We start from the raw sequence: 13,905 nt of genomic DNA, 5'->3' as shown, positions 1-13,905 counted from the left end.
AGAGCTTTATTCTGGCCCTCAGGCCTCTGAATGCAGCACCAGCTCCCACAGAACTCCCTGAGCCCGTGGCTGCTGCTCCTTTAACCCCGGGGAGAGGGGCAGGGAAGGGGCAGGGAGGCACCAAGCAGGGACAGGAGGGGAGGGACAAGGGACAAAGGACACCTGGATGGCCCAATGCCCCCCAGGGGTTTGAGTCTGCCAATCACTCGATGCCTTCTGGAATTCCAGGACTGACAGACAGTGCTGGGAGGGGGAAGGAGAGGTGACTGACACCCCTGGCAGGGAATTATCAGGGGAGGGACCCAGGGTTCTGAGCTAAACCCTGAAATCACAACACAACACCTGCAGCCATCGGAGGATTTTCCCAAGGGAAATCCAAGCATCACAAGAGCCGGGGTTGGCGAGCAGGAGCACAGAGCCAGCAGCCGGCTGGGCGTGCCCTGAGCACACACCCATCCCCACAGCTCTCTGCTCTCCCCGCAGAAGGACGAGCCCCGAGGGCGGCCACAGCCCCCGGGTGGGGGCGATGCTGCTCATTCCCCAGCGAGCCAAGCAGCGGCCAAGCTCCCGGAGCCTCCCAGAGCTGCGGTAATGGGGCAGGGGGGATGCAGTGACAGCAAATCCCAGCCTCACCTGTGCCAGGGAGGTAACAGGGGGGATGGAGGCACTGCCCAAGGACAGGATGAGAGAGGAGGGGAGGGATGCAGTGACAGCCACTCCCAGCCATACCTGTGCCAGGGAGATAAAAACAGGCAGGGGGATTGGAGGGACTGCCCAAGGACAGGGTGGGAGGGATGCAGTGACACCCACCCCCAGCTCTCACTTCCACCAGGGAGATGGAGCAGGGGGGATGGAGGTACTGCCCAAGGACAGGATGGGGCAGGGGGATGCAATGACAGCCACTCCCAGCCCTCACCTCCTCAGGGAGGTAAAAACAGGCAGGGGGGATGGAGGCACTGCCCAAGGACAGGATGGGAGGGGAGGGATGCAGTGACAGCCACTCCCACCCTCACCTGTGCATGAGGGGATGGAGGCACTGCCCAAGGGCAGCATGGGAGGGATGCAGTGACAGCCATTCCCACCCTCACTTGTGCATGAGGGGATGGAGGCACTGCCCAAGGACAGGATGAGAGAGAAGGGGAGGGATGCAGTGACAGCCACTCCCACCCTCACTTTCACCCTGTCCCATCTCCCCCCAGGCTCCGCCGTCTCTCCCTGCCAAGAGCAGCTCCCGGGGCGCGGCTCGGGGGCTGCAGAGCCCCTCCAGCAGCGCGGCAGCCCCCGAGGCTCCCTATGCCCAGGTGCACAAGGAACCCGCCCGCCCCGAGCCCCCCGAGGCCAAATACCAGCAGCTCATGTGCTTCCACGTCTATGCTGATCCCCGTGAGGAGATCGACCCCAGCCCCACCGAACCCCAGGAGCCCATCCCAGGGGGACCCCCCACCCCAGGGGGACCCCCCAGCCCTGAGGGGCCCATCCCCTTCTATGCCATGGCCCGCGGCTGGAGCCCCCGCGGCAGCCCCGAGGAGAACATCTACTCTGAGGTGGCCCTGGCTGGGCAGGATGTGCCTGCCCGGCCCCCCAGAGCCCCCCAAAACGCCTTCTCCACGCTGCCCCCCAAAGGCCGGCCCCACCGCCGGCTGTTCCGCAGCGTTTCCAGCCAGGACTGCAGGAGGAGGCAGCACTCGGCGGCTCCCAGCACGGACAGGGAGGACACAGGAGCTCCCAGCACGGGCACACAGGTGGGTGGGGCCCCAGGGCAGGTGATGGCTCCAGAGCTCAGCCCCACCACGAGTCCTGGGAGGGATCGGGGTTTGCTCCACACCAGGAGCGCAGGGAACCTGGAATGGTTTGGGTTGGAAAGAAACCCATCCTATTTCACCCCCTGCCAGGGGCAGGGACACCTTCCATGATGCTCCAAGTCCTGTCCAACCTGGCCTGGAACGCTCAGGGATGGGGCAACCACAGCTTTTCTGGGCAACTTGTGCCAGGCCTCATCACCCTCACAGAGAAGAATTCCTTCCCACTATCCCACCCATCCTTGCCCTCTGACAGTGGGAAGAATTCCTCCCCAATATCCCATCCATCCCTGGCAGTGGGCATAATTCCTCCCCAATATCCCACCTATCCCTGCCCTCTGGCACTGGGAAGCCATTTCTTCACAATATCCCATCCATCCCTGGCAGTGGGAATAATTCCTCCTCAATATCCCACCTAACTCTGGTAGTGGGAAGAAATTCCTTCCCAATATCCCATCCATCCCTGGCAGTGGGAGGCCATTCCTTCCCAATATCCCATCCATCCCTGCCCTCTGGCACTGGGAAGCCATTCCTTTGCAATATCCCATCCATCCCTGGCAGTGGGAATAATTCCTCCCTAATATCCCATCCATCCCTGGCAGTGGGAAGAAATTCCTCCCCAATATCCCACCTAACTCTGGTAGTGGGAAGAAATTCCTCCCCAGTATCCCATCCATCTCAGGCAGTGGGAGGCCATTCCTTCCCAATATCCCACCTATCCCTGCCCTGTGCACTGGCAAGAATTCCTTCCCAATATCCCACCTAACCCTGCCCCCTGCACTGAGAATTCCTTCCCAATATCCCACCTAAGCCTGCCCTCTGCACTGAGAATTCCTTCCCAATATCCCCCCTATCCCTGGCAGCAGGAAACCATTCCCCCTTGTCCTGTCACTCCAGGTCCTTACAAAAACTGGGTCCCTGTCCCAAAGCCAAGGGCTGGGAGGGTGAAAACCCAACCCTGTGCTGTTTCTTTCCTGGCTCTCAATTCCCTCTCTCTGGGAATCCCCCAGGTTGTCCTGAGCCCTGAGCTGGAGCTGGATGACCCCGTGTACAGCAGGAGCACACCCAGGGACCTGCACCCCACGGCTGAGAATGTGTATGAGCAGCTGCCTGGGGACTGCTCCTAAACCACCTGGACAGCACCTGGCTCCCAGGCAGGAGGAACCTCAGCCTCCCCCTCACTGCAGGAAGCCCTTGGCCCTGGGAGGAGCTCCAAGGCTGCTGTTGGCCCCAGCTGGCAGTGCCAACCTGCTCCTCCAGCTTCCCAACCCTGCTGGACAGCACAGGGGGAGCCTTACCCTACCCATGAACACATTCCAGGAGACTTCTGGTAATAAAATGAGGGGAAAAGGCTGTTCCAGGAAAAACAGGGATGAGTTTGGCACAGTTGGTGCAGGCAGTTGGGTATTAAATTGGCCAGAAACTGGGAAAAAGGCTACAGGTTACAGGAAAAACAGGGATGGGTTTGGCACACTTGGTGCATGCACTTGGATATTAAATTGGTCAGAAATTGCAGTGATGCTACACTGAACCTCCCCAGCCTGCAGCCAACACTCCAAGCCCTGCCTGCTTCCTCAGCCACAAAATCTGGGATGACACCACTGTCCCAGGGCTGTCCTGAGAGGCTCCCAGCCCAACAGGAGCGGGAAGCCAGGATGGTCAAAGCCATGGCTTGGAGGGGAAAGGAGGGTTGGGGGACTGTAGCTGTTTAATCTCTGGGCAAATTCGCTTCTGACCTTTCACAGACCTGAATTTTGTTGCTCTCAGAGGGCTGAAAGTGGAACACAAGCCCTTGGAACTTCCCTTGGTGCTAAACCCAAGCCATAACCCCAACGAGAAATGGAAAGGGGAAGGTGGCAGTTCCAGCCCCCACACTGCAAAATCCCCAGGCCAAGAGGGTACCTGGATGAGGATCTGAGCCCCTGGTGATGGAAACAGGGCTGGGTGTGTTCATTTAGAAATATGTTCCTTCAGCAAATCTCTTCTGGGAGGGTTTCACTGTACATACAAGATATGAATAAATTACTCAACAGTAACTTTATTCTGATCATTCAAATACTCAAAACAGGCTCTGCAAAATACTAAACATACAGGGAGCTAAACTAAAAATGAGATTAGTTTAAAATGTTCTAAGAAAAGACTTCAGTCATGGGGGTTTGCCTGTTTTTAAGAGGTACCATGGGAGAAAAAACACCTCTTGGGAGTTCTTCTTACCAGAATAACAAATATTGGCCATTTGAGCCAAATAAAACCCAGATTGGTGGGAATATAAGTTAAATACCCAGGCCAGCTCTCTGCTCCCTTCAGCATCACATGCTTTGGTGAACAACAAAGTGATGCCACAGATTTGGATCCATGGATTGGGCCAGCAGAGCTGCACAGGATTTGCAGTCGCATCACCTTGAGAGAATTCCTTAAATAAAATAAAAAAAAAGGTTTGATTTGAAGAAATTAGGGCTGGGCAGTCTCCTCTTCCCAGCCAGGAGGGTAAAGTCAACACTTAATTGAAACAGAATTGATACAAACAAGCTGGGAAAAAAAAAAATTACAGTTGGCAGCTGTCCTCTGTGTGTGCCCAGAGGAAAGTGCAGAGCTCAGTCCCAGGCAGCCACACGAAGGACACTCACTTTGATGAGTCTGAGGACAGCCTGGGGCAGGACAGGAGGCCTTGGGCTGGGGGAGAAGGAAAGAGGAGGAAAAAGGAAGGACAATGTACATGCACACATGGCTCAGGGGAACCCAAAGCCCTGAGTGTGCCAGGCAGGAGAGCCTCCCCTCCACGTGTGGTGCTTCCCCTGGCACAGGCTCTGAGCTGCACGAGGGTGTCCCCTCAGCCTGTGGAGCCCAGAGAGAAAACACCCAATTAAAAACCAGGATATCAAAATTATTCAAAATTATTGACATGAGAGGAGTGCTGGAGCAGCCCAGACACGAGGAAACAGCCGTGAGGACACCTTAAAGGTAAGGATCAAACTAAAAATTCCAAAGCCAGGCTTGCTCTTGGAACTCACCGTGTTTTAGAAAGGAAAACGACATTCTCAATGCACAGCAAGTCCAAGAGAGGAGCAAAGTGGGAACTGGGAGTTTATTGAGCCTCTGCTGAAGGGTCAGGAGGCCCAGCCTGTTCCCTCAGGCCAGGAGCTGCAGCCTCACACCCAGCACGTTCCCTGCGGTGCCTCGGGACCGTCCTTGGCCGGTGGGAACCTTCCACATTTACAAGGAGGGAGGGGAAGGATTAAGAGCTGGAGTTCCAGGACCTGCTTGCAATGCCCCTTCTTCCTGCCAGGCCAGGGAGTGCAGTGTCCTCCCAGCCCCATGCTGGGGCCTGGCTGATCTCCAGGAGCCCAGCAGACACCGGACACAGCAGCCAAAAAGCAGGACAGATGTGTCAGAATCCATACTTGGCTTGAGTCTGCCTTCTGCTGAGCTTGTTTTCAGACCATGTGTTTTTCAGTTCCAGCTCCCTCTCCTTGGCCTGCAGAGATGGAGAGGATGCTGTTAAAGCCTCTGTGTTTCAGTGACTCAGCAGCATTCCTGCCTCATGTGGATTAGGGAGCCCTTCAGCCAGAAGCCTCTGTTACAGGGCTTTGCACAATCATCCTGACAGAGGCCTGGATTAATTGGGAATGCACAGGCATTTCATTGATGCTGAAAAGCAGCTTCTCGTGGGGACAGGGGTTTGCACAATCATCCTGACAGAGGCCTGGATTAATTGGGATGCACAGACATTTCATTGATGCTGAAAAGCAGCTTCTCGTGGGGATGGGCTCAGCAGCCAAGCCCAGGCCAGAATGCAGGACAGGATCCCAGGGCCTCAGAACGTGCAGGAAGGGCAAAGCAAAGCTGAAATCTCAGGGCTGGGATCCCCTCAGAGCCAGGACTCACTCCTGGCCCCACTGGGTCTCACCAGGGGCTTCTCAGGGACAGCCCCTGGCACCCCAGCCTTGTGTTGCCCTGCAGTTCTGCTGGATCAGCTCACACACCACAGGGAGGTCACTCACCTGGTGGATCAGGTATGTGATCTGGTGTTTTCTCCTCTGCTGTCCTGTGGGCTGATCTCCTTTTTTCTGGAAAAGCAGAAAGAGGTGAAGTGTTCAGCCTGGAGAGGTGCTTGGACAGCAAACCAAGACCAGGGCCTGCACAGAGCCATCCCCAGCAGCATTTGTTCCCCATTAAACTGCAGATTTAAATTCCTGGGGCTGCAGCACTTCCTGGCTGGCCCTCCCCAGCCACATGCTGTGTTCTGAGGAACTCCACTGGTCTCACATGTCATCATTTCCCCTCCCTGCTGAGTGCCCAGCACCCAGCACAGCTCCAGCAGGATTTAGGCACTGAGCAGAGGCTCCAGGCACAGCCCTCACCCTCCACCCACCTTGCTGAATGACTTCATGGTCTTCTCCTCTGTCAAGGATTTGGTCAGCCACTGCTGGGCCCCGCTCAGCTGGTCGTCACCTTTGATGTCCACAAAGTTGATCTCCTCCCTCCCACGATTCCTCTTGCCCTGCAGACGTTTGAACTGAAGGCAGAACAGAAGAGTTGGAATTACACCCAGCACTGACCTGACACCAGGCACAGCTAACAGTTTTTTAGCTGGGGTTTTGATCTTTTGGAGATTTCCAGTGTGCTGGACATCAGAATATCTAAAACTACTTAGCATGAAGGTTTTAATTTCATTTTCCTATGCAGAAAGCAGCATTTGCTGCTGTTTCCATGCAGTGCCCATCCCCTGTGCTGGCATCTCCAATCCTAGGGTCAGTTTGGGGCCCCTCATGACAAGAAAGAGATTGAGGAGCTGGAGCATGTCCAGAGAAGCAAACAAAGCTGAGGAAGGGGCTGGAGCACCCTGCAAGTCCTTAGGGCCCCAGATGCCACCTTTCATCTGATACCCAGACCCTGGGCCAATGACTTCATTTTCCCCATGGAAAATGGCCTCCATTTGTGGCCTCTTGCCCACACCAATAGGGTGGTGCCCAGCAAGAAAATTGCAAACTTTGCTGGATTTCTCCAAATCTAAAGCTGCCAGTAAGAAGTATCCTGCAAGTCCTTAGAGCCCCAAAGGCCACCTTTCATCTGACACCCAGACCCTGGGGAAAGGACTTCTTTTTCCCATGCAAAATGGCCTCTCTTTGCAGCCTTTTGCCCTGGGGAGGCTGAGGGGGCTCAGGGGGACAATCTGGCCCTGCACAAGGCCCTGACAGGAGGGGACAGCCAGTGAGCTCTGCTCCCAGGGAACAGGGACAGGACAAGAGAAAATGGCCTCAAGGAGTGCCAGGGTTAGATGAGGTTGGACACAGGGAATATTCCTTCACCCAGAGGGTTGTCCAGCCCTGGCACAGGCTGCAGTGGGGAAGTCCCCACCTCCAGAAGGATTTAAAAGCCACATGGATGTGGCACTTGGGGACTTGGTTTAGTGGTGGCCTTGGCAGTGCTGGGTGATGGTCTTGGGGACCTTTTCCAACCTCAACAATTGATTCTATTCTGTACTTAATGGGCCTGCAGAGCCAGCTGGAGCAGGAGCCCACACGTGCCCACAACACAGCACAGGCCCCCCCAGAAAAACCACCCAGCCCAAAGCCCTGGAAACCCAGGCTGTGCTGGGGGGCAGGAGAGTGGCTGCCAAGAGGCTCCTGAGCTCTGGCAGAGCTCCAAGCCAAATTCCACAGAATCTGGGGACAGAAAATCAGGTGCCAACCGCTTCGTCGTCGATGAAGGAGGAGTCGGTGCTGGTCTCCTGTGGTGAGGCCTGGGCTGGTTCCACCTCAGGGTAGTACCCACTGCTGTAGTAATCCTGGCAGGGAAACAGGGAAATGGAAACCAGTTTGGCATGAGAGCAATCCTGGAGTGGCACCAGGCACAGACTGCCCTGTGGGGTGAGCCCATCAGAGGGACAAAGCAACAAATGCTCTGAGGGACCTCTCACAAGGAGTGACAGGACAAGGGGAATGGCTTCCCACTGCCAGAGGGCAGGGATGGATGGATATTGGGAAGGAATTCTTCCCTGAATTCTTCCCTTGCAGTGAGGTCCTGGCACAAGCTGCCCAGAGTAGCTGGGGCTGGCCCATCCCTGGAAGTGCTCAATGCCAGGCTGGACAGGGCTTGGAACAACCTGGGATAGTGGAAGGTTGGAACCCTGGCACTGGATGGGCTTTAAGGTCCTTTCCAACCCAAAGCAGTCTAGGATTCTATTTATTAGAATTCCATTTCTTAGAATTCCATTTCTTAGAATTCCATTTCTTAGAATTCCATTTCTTAGAATTCCATTTCTTAGAATTATTAGAAACAACCAGAGCTCAGACACCAGCTCCAGTGAGCCTTGACTCTGCACCCTCACATGCAGGGCATTTTCACAGGAGTGCAGCTGTTAAACATCTGTCTGGCAAAGCAAATCTGCAGCTCTCATGCTGTAGGAATCCCCTTTGGCCTGGTGCTGTGGCTCCCTGTCCCAGACAGCTTGGGCTGGATTACCTGCCCTGTGCCCCAAGCAGCTCACAAAGGCTGGATTACCTGTCCCATGTCCCAGGTACCTCACACAGGCTGGATTACCTGCCTCATGTCCCAGGTATCTCACACAGGCTGCATTCCCTGCCCAGGTACCTCACACAGGCTGCATTCCCTGCTCTGTGTCCCAGGTACCTCACACAGGCTGCACTCCCTGCCCTGAGCCCCAAGCAGCTCACAAAGGCTGCACTCCCTGCCCAGGTACCTCACACAGGCTGCACTCCCTGCCCAGGCACCTCACAAAGGCTGCATTCCCTGCCCTGAGCCCCAAGCAGCTCACACAGGCTGCATTCCCTGCCCAGGTACCTCACACAGGCTGCATTCCCTGCCCTGAGCCCCAAGCAGCTCACACAGGCTGCATTCCCTGCCCAGGTACCTCACACAGGCTGCATTCCCTGCCCTGAGCCCCAAGCAGCTCACAAAGGCTGCACTCCCTGCCCAGGTACCTCACACAGGCTGCACTCCCTGCCCAGGCACCTCACAAAGGCTGCATTCCCTGCCCTGAGCCCCAAGCAGCTCACACAGGCTGCATTCCCTGCCCTGAGCCCCAAGCAGCTCACAAAGGCTGCACTCCCTGCCCAGGCACCTCACAAAGGCTGCATTCCCTGCCCTGAGCCCCAAGCAGCTCACACAGGCTGCATTCCCTGCCCAGGCACCTGACACAGGCTGCACTCCCAGCAGCAGCACCCAGTACCCAACTGGAGCCACTCACTCACGCAGCTGCCCAGAGCCCTCCTCTCCCCTCTGGCCAACAAACCCACCTGGTAGTAGCCCCCAGGCTCTCCATAGGCAGGGGGGAACTGCCCATAGGGCTGGCTGCCGTAGTCCTCAGTGGCTTTGGGTGCCCAGCTGTGCTGAACTCCACTGGAGCCCACTCCTGTCTTGAACTCCAGCGGGGCGTTAGCGGCCGCGTCCTGGAACTGCGGCTGCGGCTCCGTGCCGGGAGGAGGCTCCTCCGAGCCCGGGTACAGGTAGGGCTCGGTGCCCACGGTGCCAGCGGTGCCAGGCTCGCTCCTGTCGGACAAGGAGAAGTAGTTCTCTGGCTGCAGCTCCTCGTCGCTGTCCTCCTCCTCCTGGGTGATCTGCTTGGTTACCTGCAGCGCCGCGCTCTTGGCCGCCGCCTTGATGGCCGACGGCGACGGGGTGGTGGGCACGGCCGGCTTGGGCACGGCTTTGGGTTTGGAGGAAGAGCTCGGGGTCTTGGCAGGCTTGGAGTCAGAGGAGTTTTCTCCTGCTTTCCTGGAGAAGGCGTAGGGCAGGAGCAAGCGATTGGTCTCTTTCACTGGCGTGTTTTTGGGCTGAGGGAGCAGAGCGGACAAACCGGAGCCCTCGCCGCGTCCCTGGTGATGTCCACGCAGGACAAAGGGATGCCAGAAAGAAAAGAGGGAGATTATTCACTTTTCATGACTTCCTGACAGTTATCCCCCTCAATTCTAACACTTCTTGTGGGTTTCTCACCTCTTGGCCACTCTGCACTGCATAAAAAGCCAGAGGGGTTTTGAAGGGAAATGTCAAGGTTGCAAATATCTGCCCAATTCCCAAATGAATACCTCTTTAGCCAAGACTTAAATTGCTGAGAGTGCCCAAAAGAAAGGACTTGAAAACCCACAGGATTTCAGGAATATCCCTAAAGGGAAGTGATCAGTGTGGACAAATGGATCACAGAAAGAAAAGAGGGAGATTATTGACTTTTCATGACTTCCTGACAGTTATCTCCCTCAATTCTAACATTTCTTGTGGGTTTCTCACTGCTTGGCCACTCTGCACTGCATAATGTTATGCATTATGCATATGTTAAATGTTACAAATATGTTAAGCATTATGCATATGTTAAATGTTACAAATATCTGCTCAAGGTGATCAGAGTGGACAAAGGGATCACAGAAAGAAAAGAGGGAGATTATTGACTTTTCATGACTTCCTGCCAATTATCTCCCTCATTTTTAACACTTGTGGGTTTCTCACCACTTGGCTATTCTGAATACACTGCACAAAAAGCCAGGGGGATTCTGAAGGGAAATGTTGCAAATATCTGCCCAATTCCCAAATGAATGCCTCTTTAGCCAAGACTTAAATTGCTGAGAGTGCCCAAAAGAAAGGACTTGAAAACCCACAGGATTTCAGGAATATCCCTAAAGGGAAGTGATCAGTGTGGACAAATGGATCCCAGAAAGAAAAGAAGGAGATTATTGACTTTTCATGACTTACTGCCAGTTATCTCCCTCAATTCTAACATTTCTTGTGGGTTTCTCACTGCTTGGCCACTCTGCACTGCATAATGTTAAGCATTATGCATATGTTAAATGTTACAAATATCTTAAGCATTATGCATATGTTAAATGTTACAAAAATCTGCCCAAGGTGATCAGAGTGGACAAAGGGATCACAGAAAGAAAAGAGGCAGATTATTCACTTTTCCTTTCTAATTATCTCCCTCAATTCTAACACTTCTTGTGGGTTTCTCATCACTTGGCCACTCTGCACTGCATAAAAAGCCAGAGGGGTTTTGAAGGGAAATGTCAATGTTGCAAATATCTGCCCAATTCCCAAATTAATGCCTCTTTAGCCAAGACTTAAATTGGTGAAAGAGCCCAAAAGAAAGTGTGGGAATTCTTAAAATCAGAGAGTTTAAGGAAAGGTGTAAAGGTAGGGCAATATTTTTATGTTTTATTCCTGGGGGGAAATAAAAAGTTAAAAAATGTATTTATTTCAATGTTTTTTTTCATGGGAGGCAAAAAAAATTACTTGGAAACCCCTGGGATTTTAGGAATATCCCTAAAGCTATGAGGTGATCAGAGTGGTTGATTTACACAAGTGGAAGGCCAAGAATCAAACACTTTTTCCCATGAAAATTGTTTAACCAAGTGCCCTTGTTATTTACCTGAAGAGTATTTTTTTTCTTTGCTGGTTCATCTTCCTCTGAATCTGACTGAGAGAGAAAACCAGAGCTCAGCACAACTTGAGACAGCAAACTAAAAAAGTTATGTTAATAAATCCCAGGAAAATAAACCCAAAGGGAGGGAAGAAGTGCAGGTGCACAGCTACAGGTCAGGGGCAAACAACAACAGAGTTACTGGAGGGGAAGCACAAACCACACAAAGGATGCAAAATTCACTGCAGGGATACAGAGAATTGTTCCAAATAATGCTGAAATTGCTAAATATGTGGTTAAAACTTGTGTGGGAAGCCTGGTTGGCAGCAGAAAAGGTATCTTTCTAATTTCATGGCTCCTCAGAGAACTTGGAAGAGGCAGCAGGGATTGAGGGCCTGTGCCAGTTTGCCTCCAAATCATAAACCAGGGAAAGACGAGAAATGTGCATAAATAAAGAGAGTTGGGAGTGATTGTAAACCCACTGCTGGTAGGGGAGAGAGGAGACACTGGAGCATCTCCAGGGGGTGAACCACAGCCATGGGAGGGGTTTTAAGGAGAAACAGGGAACAACTGAGGATGTCAGCCACAGCCCAAGGAACCTCCAGGAACCCCAAGTGGGAACTGCTCACACTAGCTCCACTTTAAGGCACTTTTTGTCCCTTCCAAATTCATCTGCTCAACAGTGAGAACCTGCAGATTGCGTGGTCACAGCAGAGCACAGAGAGGGCCGAGGCAGGAACAGATCCCTGCTCATTCCAGCTGCCTGGAATCCCAGCACACTGCTGCAAGGAGGGACTGGGATATCCCTCACCCCTCTGTCCCAAAGGCTGAGCCTCCAAAACTCTGGGATTTGCCACCCTGGGATGGTTATTGGGAGCAGGAAGGGATGGGGAACCTGTGTCCTCTCCCTCTCTTTCTGTCACCCCCCCAGACACAGCACTGCCTTCACCTGGGCTCCCCCAAATGCTGCCAGGCCACTATTCATGGGCACTGTCTATAAATCCACCTGTCCCCATGGAAATGACCCCAAGCTCCCAGGTCAGCTCTTCCCACTGCCACAGACACTCCTGTCACACCAAAACCAGCGACACAACCATCACCTCCACATGGCAACAGGCTGGGCCAACCTGGGCTGGTGGAAGCTGTCCCTGCCTGTGGGCACTGTGAACAGGATGAGTTTTAAGGGTCTTTTCCAACCCAAACACCACTCCAGGTGATGGCTTAAATGAGATATTAGGAAAAAAATTATTCTGTGAAGGTGCCAGGAGGGCCTGGCACGGGGTGCCCAGAGAAGCTGTGGATGCCCCTGGATCCCTGGAAGTGTCCAAGGCCAGGTTGGAGAGGGTTTGGAGCAGCCTGGGATAGTGGAAGGTGCCCTGCCCATGGCAAGGGAGTGGAACAAGATGGGCATTAAGGTCCCTTCCAAGCCAAACCATTCCACGATTCTGTGACAGTGCTGTCCCAGAGGAAATGAGCAGTGGGGAGAGGATGAAACCTCATCAGCAGGGATCCCCACTTAAAAACCAGATGCAAAGGGACCTGTCTCTCCCTGCTCTCCCTGTCTGGGTTCACAAGCCTGCAAGGCACAGTAATTACAAAACAAACAAACAAACAAACAAACAAACAAAAAACAACCACAAAATGAGACGGAAACGGTCACCAAAAAGTTTGGAAGATGCCCGAAGCCTTTAGACAAATAAGCAATAAACTGAGTGAAAAATCCATCACCTGCACAGGAAACAAAAGATGATTTTGGACTGCAACGCCCTGCAGCTCCACATCATCAACTCTTAAACTCCAGGAATAAGAAGGGTGCAGATAATCTGGGTTTGGCTGCATTATGATTATAAATAAGGTTTCTATATCAGTTTGATTCTGCTAAGCGCTTTAGCATTAGGGCAGGCAGCCAGGACAAATCTGCCCGTGGATGACACAACAATAGATCCCGGTAGCTCGGAGTGACAGAGCGAGGGAAGAGCCCCGCTGGGGGGAAGTTTCACCCCCGAAGGGAAGGGCTCGGGTTCGTTCCATACTCACATCCCCCTTGTGCAGCTCGGGCGCCGCGATCCGCACCGGCTCCGTCCTCTTCTTTGGCTTGGGGAGGCCCAAACCCGCCCCGGGGGAGGCAGCGGGGGGCGGGCTGAGGGGGGAGGCGGCGGTGCCCGCGTTCCTGGGGGGCGGCAGGAGGAGCCCCCTGGCCCGGGGGGACTCTGTGGCCCCGTCCCCGCTGGCAGCCGGCTCTGGGGGGCTCTCGGTGCCGGCCTGGCCCGGCGGGGCGCTGCCCAAGCCGCTCAGGGTGGGCGGGGGGCCCATGAGGAACGCCGGGGGTACCGCGGGGGCTCTGGGCGGGGGCAGCGCGGCGAAAAGCCCTCGGGATGAGGGCTGCTCGGCTGTGGATGGGGGAGAGCCGGCGGCTTCCTCCTCCTCGCCCGCAGGCTCCTCGGCATCGCTGTCCTCCTCGCTGCTGGCATAGGCCACGAGGGACATGGCCGCGGGGAGGGCGGCCCTTGGCGGGCAGCAGCCGCTACGCGAGGCCGGGGATCCACCCTCCGCGCTAGGCCGCACCGCCGCCGCGCCTTCAGCGCCCGCAGCGGGGAAGAAGGGGCGGGCGGGGGCGAGGCTACGCCGCCATGGCGGCCCCTCCCCGTGCGGCAGCGGAGCCGCGGAGCGAGGACAGGCGACGGCGGCGGCTCCGCGCTCCCGGTAATGGCTGCCGGCAGCGCCCCGCTGCCCGCG

General features: G+C 54.8%; 3 protein-coding genes across 4 annotated transcripts in view; 1 reads left to right on the top strand and 2 right to left on the bottom strand.

Annotated features, from left to right (window-relative positions):
- The window catches only part of SH2D2A (SH2 domain containing 2A), a 12,336-nt gene extending 8,501 nt beyond the window's left edge, over positions 1 to 3,835 (top strand). Inside the window, exons 6-8 of the mRNA XM_071456873.1 lie at positions 484 to 588; positions 1,200 to 1,742; positions 2,810 to 3,835. Coding sequence (XP_071312974.1) covers positions 484 to 588; positions 1,200 to 1,742; positions 2,810 to 2,926 — 765 coding nt within the window. The 3' untranslated portion in view covers positions 2,927 to 3,835. The remainder of the gene's footprint in view (positions 1 to 483; positions 589 to 1,199; positions 1,743 to 2,809) is intronic.
- The window catches only part of LOC139605438 (death-associated protein kinase 2-like), a 24,423-nt gene extending 19,525 nt beyond the window's left edge, over positions 1 to 4,898 (bottom strand). The window contains exons 1-2 of the mRNA XM_071456897.1: positions 4,811 to 4,898; positions 3,702 to 3,797 (exon numbers count right to left, since the gene is read on the bottom strand). The gene's annotated coding sequence lies outside the window, so the exon portion shown is untranslated. The remainder of the gene's footprint in view (positions 1 to 3,701; positions 3,798 to 4,810) is intronic.
- PRCC (proline rich mitotic checkpoint control factor) lies at positions 3,818 to 13,905 on the bottom strand. 2 transcript variants are annotated; one of them, XR_011684402.1, is made up of 8 exons: positions 13,207 to 13,905; positions 11,179 to 11,226; positions 9,059 to 9,637; positions 7,492 to 7,587; positions 6,172 to 6,315; positions 5,801 to 5,866; positions 4,811 to 5,274; positions 3,818 to 4,212 (listed from the first exon to the last, which is right to left on the bottom strand). XR_011684402.1 is itself a non-coding variant. In XM_071456872.1 (7 exons), exons 1-7 carry the CDS (start codon positions 13,654 to 13,656, stop codon positions 5,188 to 5,190), a joined length of 1,470 nt encoding a protein of 489 aa, XP_071312973.1. In that variant the 5' UTR covers positions 13,657 to 13,905; the 3' UTR covers positions 3,818 to 5,187. The 2 variants fall into 2 exon arrangements, 1 of the variants encoding a protein (XP_071312973.1); XM_071456872.1 differs by having other exon boundaries at positions 3,818 to 5,274.

This window comes from Agelaius tricolor, unplaced genomic scaffold, assembly GCF_023055355.1.
Source record: "Agelaius tricolor isolate 1412-34295 unplaced genomic scaffold, bAgeTri1.0.p SCAF_66, whole genome shotgun sequence".
Classification (NCBI taxonomy): Eukaryota; Metazoa; Chordata; class Aves; order Passeriformes; family Icteridae; genus Agelaius; species Agelaius tricolor.
This window is presented reverse-complemented; position numbering and strand designations above follow the sequence as displayed.